This window comes from Ixodes scapularis, unplaced genomic scaffold (assembly GCF_016920785.2).
Source record: "Ixodes scapularis isolate PalLabHiFi unplaced genomic scaffold, ASM1692078v2 PGA_scaffold0__279_contigs__length_252992795, whole genome shotgun sequence".
NCBI lineage: Eukaryota > Metazoa > Arthropoda > Arachnida > Ixodida > Ixodidae > Ixodes > Ixodes scapularis.
Genome location: NW_024609835.1, coordinates 11581821 through 11597901, shown reverse-complemented (window position 1 = coordinate 11597901; position 16081 = coordinate 11581821). Strand labels below are relative to the sequence as shown.

The window sequence follows — 16081 nt, the reverse complement described above, 5'->3', positions numbered from 1 at the left end:
CGCGAAGAGGCTACTACTTCAGGAACTGGTTGCGTTTCTAGCTGACACGAAATGTGCGGTAATAAATTACAAACTAGGCAACACACCTTGCGAGTTTTAAGCATTTTTCTTTTTGTCAACATAGATAAAATCCCACAATTGTGATGAACAAGCCGATTTGGTGGACCTCGCAACTTTCATTGAATTGTTGTATTTCACATTTTAATATTTCATTATAGTACACATGAAAGCATCGGATGGAAGCATCCGTTCAGCGTCTTCTTATATTGTTGTTGAATAATTCTTATTCCAAAAACGGCCGAATTTGAGCTGCAAATCCGCAGACACACAATATATCAGGACGCTCTGAAAGGAGTACTCCAAATGTTTTTGAGATACCTCCTAACTACATTTTATGACTTTTCGGCCTTTACCCGTCCCGGTATGCTATTCAACGTCTCGAAACTCATAATAGTTATTGCGCAAGCAGGAAAGTAAAATGTTGTAGCACCAACAAACAAATATACCCGCACTTTTCAGTGCCATGACGTCAGTAATAGGGAGGCTTGCTAGTTGAGCAAGCCGTCTAAAAAATAGAATATGCCAATCATTAGTTCCTTGCTAAAGCGCGGGTACTGGAGCGAGCTTCCGAAGCCTCCATTTGACAGCATGAAACTGCTTCGAGTCGGTTGGGAACAAGTTTTACAATTCAAAAGGTGGACCCCTGCCTTTCGCTGACGTCACCTTTTTGTTGTCGCCAGCAGAGACTTTCAGTTTGAAAAACACGGTGAGGACCAAAATTGTAAAATCAATAACTTCGTGAAAAAAAAATTATTTGACCTAATATTTGGGATACTATTTTGACGATGTTTGTTGGTGAGTTCAGCGAAATTTGAAGCAAAGCGGAAGCAATGAAAAACCTGCGGAGTAACCCTTATTTCTCCATTATTTGCGACATTCTGGTTTATTTACTGAAATGCGTTATGGAGGGATATTTAAACGTTTTCTACACCGTGGAAGCCCCGAGCTATCCTTCTTCCGCTAGTTGAATCATTCATTAATTTGCAAACAACAAATTGCACACGTCAGACACAATTTAAATGCTAAAAATATGAGTTAAAATATCAAAAATAACTGCACCAAGGATAGTATACAAGCGTTGTGGGCCGGTGATACTAATCGAGATAATTGAATGAGCAAAGAGAGTAGGAGAAACTCGCGGAACTCACGTCGTAAAGTGAACATGACCAAATAACGTGAGATAAAGACAGTCAAACAAACAGTCAAAGCGTTTATTAGAAAATATTAAATCTTGCTTACATTTTCATGAGCTCAAAGTGGGCAATTGAATGTCCCAAGAAGCTGAAGGGGAGGAGATGAGAGCACGTCAGAACGCCGAGCACTGGTTGGAATGGTTAGTTGTTAGACTTAAAGGAGCTGTGCAACAATTTCAGGGTTTTGCTTAAATAATTGTGGAAGTTGATGCCTGATACTTCTGAAGTGCACTACACAAAACAGATTTTGCCTGGGTACCCTACTTTTTATTTAAAAAATTAAAAAGATCCAGGTTTTTGCAACCTTTCAACTCGTACATCATCTTCCGGGTCACGTGCGAAGTGACTTCGATGGGGTAGGCGCGGGGTTCCGGTAAAAATCTGTCTAGAGCCATCAGTGAGCAGCGAGAACTCAACCGCTCGCGACCGCGTGACCACGTGCTGGTGGGCGTAGCCAAGGTGTAGGCGTTGTAAGAGAGGGGGGGGGAGGCAATTTGAGTTGCCTCTTCGTAGTTTTGACGACGACGAAGAAGAGAAGATTTCTAACTCTGGTGAAAAGCAAAATGGTTTTGTTTATTTTTTATTTATTTTTTCCTTTTTGGGAGCCGCTTCCCGCGGGAAAACCGGTTCCCGGGACGAGTCGCTGCCGCTTCGCCCTCGCAACCTCCACAGCGACCCTATTTTTGGGCAACGCGCAGCTCTCGGCTTGCCCTTTTTTATCATTATTAGTGCAACAAGTAAAGCTTGTTCGCCTCAAAACGCCGCTCGGCCAACAACACTCGGCCCGCGCCTGGTCAATTCTCCACATCAGGCGGTCGAACCCGTAGCCCCCTTGGCGACCGAACAGCCGGCCAGTGACAGACGGGTCGAGGAGCACAGTCGTGTTTGATAAAAGAGCAGTAATAAAAAACTGAACGTACACACATACGATCGACATTTTCCAAATACTTATTTTTTTCTCTTTGCGAACAATACGTAGCTATGTTCTAGTTCCAGAAAATCTGTTTTCTCCACCTAGGCCGTGGCCCCACAGACATCTCAAGACGCCTGAAGGTTTTCCCGACCCATTAGAAAAGTTCTTGACATGCTTTCAGACATTTCAAGGCATTGTAAAGGGCACTTCAGACATTTCAGGAGAGCCTCTGACGGGGCCAACGAACCCACCAGGAAATATCGGTGCCCCCTTCAAACATCACAAGAATTCCTGAAGTCCCCTTCACACCCTTTAAAGAATTCCTGACGTCCTTTCAGAGCGATTTTCAATAGGGTAATACCAAAAAACTCGAAAAATGGCGGAATGTAAAAAATGTATTTGAGATAATGAGTATAAGATACTTAGAAATGCAATAAAAATACAGTATCGAATACTCTCGACCAAAAGTATTTGCAAGATACCAAGATACTTCAAGATGTATTTGAAATACCGTATCTTGAGTAGAGTATTTTAGATCATCACAAGTCTGCTCTCTTCTCGTCATCTCTCTCCCTTTCTCGGTGGATAAGTTCGCTCGAGAGAAGGCGGTTAGTGTTTTACGTCTATCCGGAAATACTCCAGCTGTATTGAGGTCAATTTCAGTGCGCTTGCTTAGCGTAAAGCAATATTAGTAAGTCCGGACGCAGCCGATGCGATGGGAACAATCCAAAGAGCGTCAAAAGCATCAAGATGTCCGCGTTTCATCGTCGCTAATCCCATCATGTTGAAAAGAAAGGCTAAGTATGTTCGTGATTGCACGCATGGGTTGGCGCCTTCGACGGCGCTCGGACGTATACCATGAAAGGAGGTAGCAAATATTACGCCAAGTTTAGCGCAATCAGAGACAGCTCGCAAATAATGAAGAGGTTATCGCGAACGCAGCAATGGTCGCACAATGGGAGCTCGATGTTATTTTGCGGCGGCGTCAAATCCAGCGTCGACAGGGAAAAGCAGCCCGACGCCGCCGCCCCCCGTCGGTATGAGGGGGATGTACACGGGGTAGGGAATCCCAACGACGTAGGGCAGCCCATTCGGGTAGTTGACCGCCAACTGAGGGATGAGCACAGCCGACGACGGATCCTGGATGGGGAGCAATGCTCCCAGTGAACTCCCCACGGGTCTGTATCTGGAGAACTGACCGCCGAGGCGGCCTCCGAACTGGCTTTCCAACTGGCTTCCTAAACGGCTTCCAAAAGGGCTCGCAAAGCCAGTTCCAAACTGACTTCCGAAACGCGGTCTGTTCCGATTGCCAAATCGGTTTGCGTACACACTTGCGTAGCTCGCACCCAACGGATAGTAGGCCAGCTGACGACTGTACAAGGGAAGCCGGGACTGCCTCGCCAGCCTGGATTCGGCGATGGATTCAGGCTGACCGAGCGATGTCAGGTTCTCGGAGCTCCTTGGGTGACCTGCAATTGACGGGAAAAAGTACGTAGTCCTCGAACAACATAACACTCGGACAACCAACGCGAACGTTCTTAGAGCGCAGTGCCGATGCGCCAAGAAATCGAGGGGGAGGGAGAGAGGGCGTCAGGAGCTTTGGTTCGAAGTGGGGAGACCGAAAGCTAGAGCTGCCTCTGTGTCCACTGCACTGATCGAACGCGTTAAAACGTGGAACGCCGGTATCCGGCGTTTGGCTCTCGCATTCGAACGCCTTCGACGAGCGCAGTGGCACGGCCACTCGATCCCAGTGGCCGTGGCAGTGGAGACAAAGGAGCTTTACCCTCGAATCATTCGAACCATAGTTCTGACGGCCTCTCTCCTGCTCTGGCTCACTTTCTCGACGCATTCATCATGATGGTAAACAATGAAACAGGGCTAGAAAAAAAAGTTAAAACAGTAAAACGAGAGAAAAGTAAAACTGGTGACATATAGCGTCTCAAGCAGTTCCCTCAAAAGGGGACAACCGTGGTTTCTAAAACCCTCTTCCTTCCCTTTTTTCTGCCTTTTTACTGTTTTCACTCTGTTCTCAAGTCTTACCATGAGTACTCAGAAGAGTGTGCCAGTTGCGTGCTCTCGCCAGGCCGTACAAGAAGAGCATGTTGCGCGCACGTTAGAGATGCTCAAATCGATTTCTCGCGTTAGTGCATTCCGCAACTCACTGCAATGCTACCACTTGTTTTCTCCTTATACTTGCGTATCTAGTTGCGCCATGGTTCTGGCCAGACTATATCCGTAGGTACATTATTGGTTAGGGGAAATATATGTCTAGATCGAGATTGTGGAAGCGTTGAAATGTCACGAAAACCTGCAAATAAAATCACTTTTACTTTTTTTTTGGCGGCGACGGCGAAAAAAAAAGTTTAAAATGGTCGAACGGATGTTTAGACAGCGGCAAGTTCGTCTACCTTAAAACGGCTTCCGGTTTTTCCGCTCTATATGAACCAATTCGGCGGTGCAGCACCCTCCCGAACCTGGGGTCTTGATGAGTATTAAGCGGTAGTGATATCACACGACCGCATGCCTGTTCGCCAATACTCTGATCTCTACTTTCTCGTCAAAAGTACCACGTATAAATAAGTCTATCAACGGGTTCTACCATATTCCTTCGAGCAATAGCCGGGCTGGTTATGAACACAACCCGTAAATCTGCTTTTTGTTTCACGGGAATAGCCAATCACCGCGATCGGAACGAAATGGGCAGTGATTTACGGGACAGAGGTAACGTCTTCACGTGAAATTGCCATCTGCTTAAATCGCATTTTTACGGGAATCGTATGCTTCGCTGTTCGCTCGTTTTTCACGCAGGTTTCGATGATTGGCTGTGCGTGTGTTCTACAGGCAAGACAGTCAGACTTGTGCCTATCTCAAATACTCTACTCAAGATACTGTATCTTAAACACTTTTTGGAGTATCTTGGTATCTTAGAAATACCTTCGATGGAGAGTATTTAATACTCTATTTTAATTACAATTCCGAGTACCTTGTCCTCATTATCTTCAACATTTTTGACATTGCGCCAATTTCCGAGTTTTTCGGTATGAAGTGGGGTGGGCGTGGCACGGGCAATCGTGAACATTCTTTGGAGCAACCGAATCCTGTTGCTAGCTCCGATTAGCTACGGTGACTTTAACTGAGCTCGTGAAAATATCGCTTTTTTGCCGACTGTGACTCATATTTCAGCCCTAAGTTCGTACAATGAAGGTTCTCCCCTCGCCTTCCCAAAGGCACCTTTTGTTTATATACAGTCCCCCCCCCCCCCCCCCTCAAAAAAAAAAATCCTCAAACCAAAGGTGTGGTTTTACAGAAGTAAAGATGCCAGCCTGAGGCGCAACGTAGACCGGGAAACGACCTACGAAAACAATGCAGACTTGAGTGTCAAGAAAATAACAAATAGAAGAAGATGAGAAGTGGACACACACAAAAGTAGACATTTTTGTTTTGCTTTTTGTATATTTGACCCCGCTAAAGCAAAAAGTCGAGGTTTTGTTGTTGTTGTTGTTTTTTCTTTTTTTGTCAGTCCGGCATTAATTTCTCTCGCGAATACTCTCGGTAAGCGAACATTGATAAGCAGAGAACAGTACAGGAAACGAACTAGGAGCTGGGTGACCTCTCAAAGTGCCAACAAAGTGTCCCCCAACGTTGAGTTCTTTTCTGAATGCAACCTATTTGAAGGTGCGACCACTGCCGTGGCTTTTATGTGGGTTCTCTTTGCTATCCATTCACTCATATCCGTGTCCCAAGTTCGTCTATAGTGAAGTATAGGGAATATGGATTGTAGTTACACGATGCGTCTAAGGTGCGCCGCAGGATGTGACATTCAGCGATGTCACTATTGGCGAAGCACTCTGCCCCGTTTCTCAACCCCACACCTCGGTGTTTATCCAACACAAGGCCTGTGCACATGCCCACAGGCCTTGTGGGCATGTTTGTGTCATCTTTTTTAATAGAGCGCGGGGCATAGTGTAATGAAAAAATACCAACAATTAGTGAAGTGACGTTAAGTGCCGGATCTCCCCCAAAAGCAGTCGTCAGAGGATGCGAACTTGTCCCACTTGGGCTTTTGTGCTGAGCTGGGCAGGGTGCATGCTGCATTGTTCATGCAGGCCGGAGTGGTAACAAAAGAGCGCCACCTTCCCTTACCGGAGAACACGAACTCCAGCCGAACGCCGACGCCGCGTTCGGTTCAGCCGAGCGCTGAGCCATTCTATTTGTTGTCCCCATCCATCAAGTTCTAAAGCTAACCGCTGGGGGCGCCACGGTCTGATCTCCTTCAAAATAGATAAAGCGACCTCTTCCTTCTTGTCCCAGAAATATTTTGTAACATCTATCAGTGATATTGCCACGTGCGTTGCCCAGCGAGCCCGTGGCCGAATGGTTACCGCGCTTGGTTCTCGCGCGGAGTCTCCGGGTTCGATACCAGAAGGCGAACGTCTCTTTTATTTATTTCTTCAAACTTGACATTCTGATAAGTTCGAGAATTTTGTCGTCTAATCAGGTTACGAATGTTCTACGCGCCGAACTTTCTACGCCGAATGTTCCAGAGACCCATGCGGTGTACAAAAGGTGCTCCGAGTGGCGGTCCGGAGTCAGTCTCGCCCCAGCGGTCGATCCTGCTGTTGCGCCGACATCGACACCTGCGACGCTGGCCTTTCTCTCTTTACTCTTGGGAACAAGTTCGCCCCATTAAACGTTTAGTTCCTTCAGTAATTCGCCGCCTCGTCATTTATCATTCGTGACAATATTAAGCTATTTGTAGTTGGAGTGCACAAAATAGCCGTACGATACTTTTTTTTCTCGTTTTGTGTTGTTGCGTGCTAATAGACCATTCTGGTAACCCAGATTTGCGTAGCTGCATAATTGTCGTTGTCAATGACGTTGATACAAATTAAGCAATGTGGAAGTATCTTCAAAAGTAACTCAAATACATTTCCAAGTATATGTGCTCTACCCAAGATACTTTACAGTGAAAGTAACTTGAGTAGTATTTTAAATACTTTATGACGCAGGTATTTGGTAAATTAACTTAAATACTTTGAGTATTTTGTCCAACCCCGAGGCAAGTAGACGCGAGGGTTTCGTTCGAAAGAAGAGCGGCTATTACTCGAGCAAATACGGTAATTGAATTTTCCCCGACGCTGTTTGTCAGTGCGTATTTATCCCACCGAAAGTTTGTTTGGGAAGACTTACAACAGAAAATGCGACAATCGCCCTAAACCGCCAGGCCTGCAATCCTATCGAATACGTGCCTATTAAATAACGCCAAGAATGTGCGTATAAAGGCCCATACGCATATTCGCGTTTGAGCGCGGTGCGTTCCGTAGCGGCAAGCGGACGCGTCGCGTTGCGAAGAGCGCTTGCGCCACACTTGTACGCACAGTTGCGTTGACACGCAACTGTGCGTACAACCGCAGTCACGAGCCAATAAGAACGCGCTATCGTCGCTAGCGGCTCACCAATAATAAGCGAAATCCAAGCCAACATGGCGGCGCACAGCGACAGCGTCGAAGTGTTCGATATCGGGACAATCCCGCTGGCGTCCCCGACGTTTTGTCAAGCTTGAACCATCGCAGCCTTTGAAAAACACTCCCGACCGCTCCCCAAAACGAAGAAGCAAGTTCTGCGAGCGAAGAACCGGATACGTCTCGCGGAGTCGGCCGAGTGGCGCGAGCGAACACGACACCCTCCTGTCTCGGCTTCTGATCGGTCAAACCAACACCACCTCAAACGCACCGCAAAGCTTCGGAAAGTTGAGCGAGTCTCTACTCGCTTGCGTCGCGCTACGGAGCGTTGCGGGAAGGCGCGCGTCGCATCGCAAACGACCGCTCCTGACCGCGGGGACGCCGCAACGCACTCAAACGCTTTCAAATGCGAATGTGCGTATGGGCCTTAATACTAAAATTTTGTCATTGTTCATAAAACATGTAGTGAATGCTTCTATATTACTGGCGGCTTTAAAAGGATCGCAGGACGTGGCGATTTGTGTTCACGCTTGCGCTTCGTGATTGGCTGTTGGGCGTTCTTATCGGCTAATCTCATTAGTTGAGGAGCGATAATTAGGTGCTTGGGACTTGATTTCTTAAGCTGGCAGGGACTATACAACATAACTTTACCATAATAGTTTTAGACGCATTTTTATAGCCCCTAACCACCGGCGCCCGGATCATTAGCTTTAGCATTAACTCGAACTACTATATGGGTGAAAAGGCATTGTTGCTTTTACGCCCGAACAGTGCTAAGAAACGTCCGTGTGCGTCCCCAACTGTCTTACCGGACGCCGGGACCGCTGGACCAGTTGAAGGCGCCGCAAATCGAGCGCCGACAAGCAGCCAGGCCGCTCGTGCGAATCGAGCGCTCCCCTTCTCGGGGTGCGGCTTCCGAGCCGCCGGTGTTCGGCGATCGAGTGGCTCGAAAACCACGAGCAGCGGCGTTCATGTCGTACGCACCCCGAGACAAAAAGGATTCTCGAATGGGCGGTGCTTGGGACCCAGATGGCGAGCGTGGACCGATCTCCCCCTTTGTCAACGAGTCTGCTCCAGAGACCCGCTTCGCAATCGCCCAATTTGCGGGTCCAGTTGGCACCGTTTCATGTACGTGGCGTGTCACGGAGTCAAGGCTGTCGGAGTCCGTGTTTGCACAGTCAGGCGTTCCGTGAACTTTCAATGGGGTTGCATAGAGTCAAAGGGAGAATGTCAGGTCGTCTCTCTCTCGAACCGACTCCAGCACGCTGCCTTTCGTCCTGTTCTGGCTAATCTTCGAAGCTCTCTACACGTCCGGGAAGCTCGCGCTGGAACAGGAACTCCTCCTTTCGCAGTCACTTGACCTTTATGCACCGGTGCAGAATAAAGGCGCGTTCACACTCTTGCAACCGAGTACGACCGAGAAAGACTTCTTGAGACCGGATGCGCTGAGCGGAGCTGGTCCTAAGAGATCGCAAGAGGCTTAAAAACCGGTTTGGTCTCTCTCGGTCGTACTCGGTTGCAAGAGTGTGAACGGGCCTTAAGTGTAGGGCTTCCGGTCGTATCTCCATACACCTACCGGAAGTAGACTGCGCTCCACTTTTCTGCACCGGTGCAGGAGGGAAATCGAAAGAAGCTACTTTCGGAAAAAGGGCTTCGCTTCCCCTTGCAATGTTCGTGATTTGCTCGCATTCCGAAGCGAGGAACATCCGCGTGCCGGACTGACGAAATCGCGCGCAGGGCTGAGCATTACAATGGACACTCGATTGGAAAGCGCCTAGATTCTGATAATTTTTTTTTTCTTTTTAGGTCGATAGTAACGTCGGTAGACGCGCTACATTTGAGCATTCTGCGATTTCCCAGTTTCTTCCGATCTAGTTTCATCTTGACTCTCACCTTACTCGTTTAGTGCAGTACTCGAAGCAGCGACTTTCGACCAAAAAAAAAAAACGGATTTTGTGAATTTTCTAAATTGGGATAAGTGTAGGATTTTGTGTTTCCGTTTTTTTCCCCTCTACTGATTCGGTGTTTTAAAGAATTTTGTTGAAAAAGAAAAAAAACAGCACACGGCTGTGGGACTATTCAACCGCGCGTTTCCTGAATACATGGGAAATGTGCCCATACCTAGAAGATGAAGGACGAGATGCACTTCCCAAAGGAAAATGAAAACAGCCTCGGGGACCGTTCACTGAGGGCTGTTTATTTGTTTGTTTGTTTGTTTGTTTATTTGAGTGCCCAAAAACAGCCAAAGCCTAAACATTGGCGCACTTGTTAGTAACATTTCAGATATCATATAAACGCAAACAAGAAAAGTATGGTCGCCTCACACACCTCTAAAGGAAAAACACAGGAATTGAATAGTTGCAAAGCATGAACATTATTTCGATACATGAAGCAAGCAGTTCCTAAAATGAGGTTGGTTAGGGTTGAAAATGTCAATGCCATCTGATTCCAGCTGATTGAAGTAGTTTTGCAGTCGGCCCGAGGGTGACGTGAAATCGCTGTAATTGACGTGGAAAGTGCGACTAGAACGAACATTTCTACCGGGTATATGACAGTTAATAGATGTGACCAGAGAGCTAATATCGTGATTAGAATGTATGCATTTAAACAAGAATAAAAGGTCGCACGAGCATCGTCTTGATGCGAGGTTAGTGATTTGCAATTGTCTGAGCACTTCGTTGTAAGCATATAGATCGTGTGATGGGGATCTAAAATAATAAGTCCTGGCAAATCTTTTCTGTACGCGTTCCACATTATTGGAAGCTGCAGCACTAAGGCTGTTCCAAATCACAGTGCAGAAGTCATGTTTTTTGGAAGAACTATGTTTCGGTAAAGTACGTAGAAAAAGTAAACACTTGAGAAACACTTACTAAATCTTGAAATTGCACCAAGAAGACAAAAACAAGAGCTCACAACGTATGTCGCGTGCGAGTTAAAGTTGAGTTTGGAGTCTAGCATCACTCCCAGATCTTTCATAATCGTAACTCGACTAATCGACGAATTTTCCAAGTAGTACAGAAAGTGAGTTGGATTAGTCTTACGCGTGAAAGATATTATATTTGTTTTTCCATTGTTAAGATCAAGCCCGTTATCTTTACACCATAGACCGATGACGTTGATATCTTCCTGCAGTAGAGCATAATCATTTAATGACGAAATATTTTTATAGATCTTGAGGTCGTCAGGCGAGCTGCAAGAGGCTCGAATGGCGAATGATGTCTTGTACATCTTTAACAAATATATTAAAAAGAAGAGAAACCAGATTGGAACCCTGGGGTACACCAGATGGCACAGGAAAAAAACAAGATGTAACATTTGCGTAGCCGACACAGTTTTCTCTTGCAGAAAGATAACTTTCAAACCAAGAACAGTACTCGTCGCTGAGACCAGAAACAGAAAGTTTGTGTAACAGTAACTTGTGGTTTACACGATCAAATGCCTTGCTACAATCAAAATACACTGCGTCAACTTGCTCTCGCGAACAGACTCTGGGGGCAACATCATTTAAAAAACACGCAAGATTCGTTTCAACAGACCTGCCGCTCAAGAAACCATGTTGAACTTCGGGTATTAAGCGCTTAAAACAGTGTGTTAGATGCTTATGAATGATTTTTTCGAATACCTTCGAAAATGCGGAACGCAATGATATCGGTCTATAGTTTGTGTTATTCGTTGAGGTGATTTAGGAAGAAGGATTACCAAGCCCTTTTTCCAGGCGGTTGGAAAGATAGAGTGCTTCAGCGACATAGAAAATATGTGGTGTAGAATGGGAGCCAGTAAGTCGACACACCCCTTAACTATGAAATTCGGTATGCCATCAAGGCCACAAGATTTTTTAGATGGGAGCTGATTAATTGCCCTAACAACGTCGGCGAGGTCAATTGTCGGAGGAGGAAAATGGTTATGAGTAGTTAGTAAAATCTCTGTGTTTTTGACACTGACTGATGAAAAGGTGGACAGGAAAAACTTTGCGAATTGATTGCATATCTTATCAGGATCAGAAGAATATACTCCGTCAATCATAAGTGAAGCAGAACTCGACCTATCTCGAGTATGCTTTTTAACCAATCGCCAAAAATCCTGGGGACGCTAGAAAACACTTCCTTCGACTTGTCTACGATAAGCCTCTGTATCGCGCTTATACAGTTCTTTGACCGTGGCTCGGCATATTTTAAACCTGTCATAAACTTCGTTGCTGTTAGTAGTGCGGTAAAGACGGTTTAAATGTAACTTTTTGCGCATTACGCGTTTTAATTCGCGAGAGAACCAGGGGGGATATCTGTTTGATCAATCAGTTTGTTTACGAGGTATAAAGCTGTGCATGCCGGTCATCAAAATATTGGTCAAAGCAGTGACCGCCTCGTCAATCGAGTGTAAACGAAGGACGTCGTCCCACGCGTACGCAGCAAGGAAAAGATAAAAGTCAAGATATGAGCCGTTGGCGTAATCAAACCGATATATGTTTTTGTGTTTCACGGACGAGAGAGAGAGAGAGAAACAATTGGATTGCTCACTATTGCAATATTGTAAGTTTCAAGATTAGTAAAAAGAACGTCCAGAGCGTTTCCACATACGTTTGAAGGAACTTCGCCGCGGTAAAGATCGTTGTAGTGAACAAAATTTAAGAGCTGATTTCCTTTACGACAGCTTGACTCTGAAACTTCGCTCGACCACCACGTACCAGGTACATTAAAATCGCCGACAATGATCACGTTAAAGTTGGCGGGGTCGAGTTTTTCTGATAAACTGATCAGAACCTGCTCAAATTCCTTGGAATCGAGAAACGGGGGTATATAATAATTTCCCATTAAAAGATTTTTGGGTCCGCCAGACTTCACTTCAAGCCAAACACATTCTTCATAGCTTTCGAGGTCCAAGCGACGAACTGCCGTAATGTTGTTGCGTATGGCTGTGACTACACTACCACCGTATTTCCGTCCGGTAACTTCGTAATTGTGGTCGCGGCGAAATATGGAGTAGCTGTCACAAAAATATTCATAAGATGAGATGTCACTTAGTAGACAAGTTTCTGTAATACAATACACGTCGTAGTCTGAAAGCGCTACCCCCTCAGAGAACGTATCGGCCTTAGTGCGAAGGCCCCTTACGTTTTGGTAGTAGATTGATAAAGTTTTAAGCTTCCTCCGTGTCTGCATTAGCAAGTTCGTCGGTTCTTAGTACACCACGAAACTGACGAAAGAGACACCCCTCAGGCCACACTAGTGGGTCGTTAGTAATATCAACCGTGTCAGCACTTACTGCGACCTGAAAAGACGAGTATGTAGAAAACTCCTTCTGTGAATCTTGGATTTTTAACGTTACTCGAGCTCGAGGGCTCCCATCCTAGATGTTTTGGTTTTCCACGATTTTGATATAGACCGCCTTGGGGATTACTTTTTGGAGTTTGTCGATATACGAGGGAGTATGAGGTACGATAATTCTGTACTTTGAGTGCCAGGCTCATTGTACAGCGATAGATTTTATGGGCTGTTTCCTCCACTAAGTCGCTAGTCTCGTCCAATACAAAGATTCTTTGTGTTGGGAAATGGTGTGGGGAGGAGGCGAATGATTGCCGCCAAGTTTTCTTTCCTCAGAAACCCGCAGATCCGTTCACCTTCGCGACGGTTTCCATTGAAGGGACGGAAAATCTCCAGCCCTCCCTAGGCGCCCAACAAGAGCAGCACGAGAGAGCGCGCGGGGACGACCGTGGTTCATATGTGTGACGTCACGACAAGGATTCCCAGCTGCGACCGACAAGTTTGATAGTCTCGAGAAAGCACGGCGGGGGGTTCGGATACTGGCATTCTAAAAGTAACACCGTCCAAGTTGACAGTCCGATACCGTTCTTATTTCCGCCAATAAAGCAGAATTTTCTGAACAGCATGCCTGCCGTTCCTTTCATTTCTCTCGGCCTTTTGAATATGATCAAAGTGCAGCCCGACCTGGCTAGGTCAGAACCAGCCGAGTAGAGTCCGCTTTCGGTGGATTTCGCCTCCGGAGAGTTGTCCCCCCATCGACGGAACAAAATCATTCGACTGTTTTTTTTTGTTTTTTTTTTTTTGTTAATGACTACTGGCCACGTGCGCTAGCGAAAGCGTCGCTGTGGTCGGCTTCCCAAGATTAGCCAGACTGGGATTAATTCTGCTTTCCTCAATGGAAACGGTACTGCTTAAAGAACGCGATGACTCCAAGCTTCCATCGTACACAATCCAACTTATCCCCGTCCACTCGAACACGCACCGTTGAATTGATCGTCCCCAACTGATAATCCCGACCCTGATGTCAGGGGTAGGGTGCCGCAGTGACCTTCACCCTTTGCAGTGCCCGATGCCGACAGAACGCACTCACGGGGAAAATACAAAGAAATCGACGAAAACAAAATTACCATTTTTTTAGACCACCTGAGACTGGGTGGAAGAAACACGACGACGTCTCAAAAACAAAATGTCGCCAGAGCACAGTCAGCGCCACAGACGCGTGCAAGGACACGCTCTTTCACGCGCTTCTGAACAAAAAATAAATGTAAAGGTGGAAACAAAATGGCCAGATGTCTCCACCCTAAGCAAAGCGCACATGAAGGCACCCTAGGCAGGAGTAGAGAAACTCTAAAAGGACGCCACCGAACGCGCCGGCACACTACGAGCCCTAGCACGAGCCTCTCTCTTGAAAGTCGGTACAGCCGCTCCTGATATCATGGAACGCAAACCATTTCCATTCCAGAACCCCTCGAACCATTATTTTCAAAAATTGCACCCTGCGCTGTTCAGTTGCAATATCTCTAAGCAGGGGCGTCGAAACGGGGATGGGGAAGGGGGCGACTCCCCCCCCCCCCCCCTCAAGTGGCATCGAAAGAGGGGGAAAGGGGTATAAAAATGGAAGGGGGGGGGGGGGGGAGAGGCTATCGCACCAGCCCCAGACCATAGCCTTCAATATAGTGCCCATATATCTCAGAAAGGTGTAATAAAAAAATCAGTAGAAGGGATATTGCCGCGCGCGCATCTGGCCAAGTAGGCAGCGCGCGCGTGGCCTACCGTTTATCGCGCTTGCCTCCCACGCAGAAGGCCAGGGTTTGATTCCTGGCCGCGGCTACACATTTTTGTTGACAGTGTCATTTATGTTCTGGTGAATTCAAGAACCGTCTTGCTGATTCGAGGTTAGAATGTTCTACGCGCCGAACCTTCTACGCCGAACGATCCAGAAACCCACGAGGGTACATAAGGGGTTCCGCAAGGCGAGCGGAGTCAGTTTCGCCCCAGCGTTCGACTCTGCTGCTACGCCGACTTCGACGCCCGCGACGCTCTGTTATTATCTTTTGCACCCTTTTATATTTTTTTGGCACAAGTTCACCACATTAAACGTTTATTTCTTCCTGTTTATTTCCTGTTTTTTTGGTCACCACCCGTGACAATATCCCCTTCTTCACTAGCCCTCTCTTTCCCTAACATTTGCTACGGCACTTCCTCGCCCATATTTGAGCGTTAATCGTCCCCTTTTTTTATTTCCCTCGGTTTTTCGTCGCCATCCCCCGTCGCCTCATCTCTCACACACTACTGACGTACCCACATAAACCGTCTTTGGGTGACCCCGGTAGCTTTGTTGACACTGGTGGATGATGAGCTCTAAAGCCGGGCGTACACCGCGCATGGCTCCACGATATCACAGATTTTAATCTTCGGCTCGATTGCGAAGCAAAGATTTTGGCCTCAAATAACTCCTTCCCAAAGTTGTGAAACGCCGCTTGGTCGTCCCCAAAAACTTCCACAAACGACGATCTCGCGATGAGAAAGTTCCGAGTATTCACAGCCTGCCTAGGGACAATCGAAACAGCATCGGCTCTAACGCAGCGTAGGGATGTAGGGACACGCGGGCACGACGTCTCCAGTGCAGCCGTTCGATCGGCTAAAGCCCCTTCATGTTCCAAAAGTGGCGCAAGGTGCGTCGATGCACGAGGCACGTGCAGCCCTTGGGAAGATCATGGCGGCACAGCGCAGCTACACTGTAGCGCAGCACTGAGCGACATTTCGGACGCCATGTTCTTCCCGGAAGTGGCGCGCGGCACGTGTCTCGAGCATGTCAACAACAATGAATGGCGCCACTTTTCCCAGGATAGAGGGGCTTTACGATCGGCTGGTCCCACGGTGTTGCTCGCGCGCGCACCGGCGAAGCTCACTACGACTTTGCGTTTCGCAATCTCGCTTAAAGGGGTCAAGAAACGATTTTCCTGCTTCTTCCTCCTTAGCTTTAATCCTCAACTCAAATGCGAATTGTGAAATCACGTGGTAGTGACATTCCTTCGGCACCGGTGCGATGACTCCTAGCTTCCACCGTGCTTTTTATGCACACCATAGAACTTGTCATTCCCCAGTGACAATAAGCTCCGTCAGGGCACTCATTGGCCACGAACGCGAATCCAAATATTCGTCGACGGATTGATTGTTGACGAGCGCATACGT

At 47.0% G+C, this 16081-nt stretch overlaps 1 protein-coding gene and 1 pseudogene across 1 annotated transcript; both read right to left on the bottom strand.

Annotated features, from left to right (window-relative positions):
- Window positions 1-3135: 3135 nt before the first annotated feature.
- On the bottom strand, window positions 3136-8601 carry LOC120846875. Its single transcript, XM_040218777.1, has 3 exons — window positions 8590-8601; window positions 8438-8525; window positions 3136-3635 (listed from the first exon to the last, which is right to left on the bottom strand). The coding sequence occupies exons 1-3, from the start codon at window positions 8599-8601 to the stop codon at window positions 3136-3138; spliced, it is 600 nt and encodes a 199-aa protein (XP_040074711.1).
- Window positions 8602-10002: 1401 nt separating this feature from the next.
- LOC115318257 lies at window positions 10003-10805 on the bottom strand (annotated as a pseudogene).
- Window positions 10806-16081: the final 5276 nt, after the last annotated feature.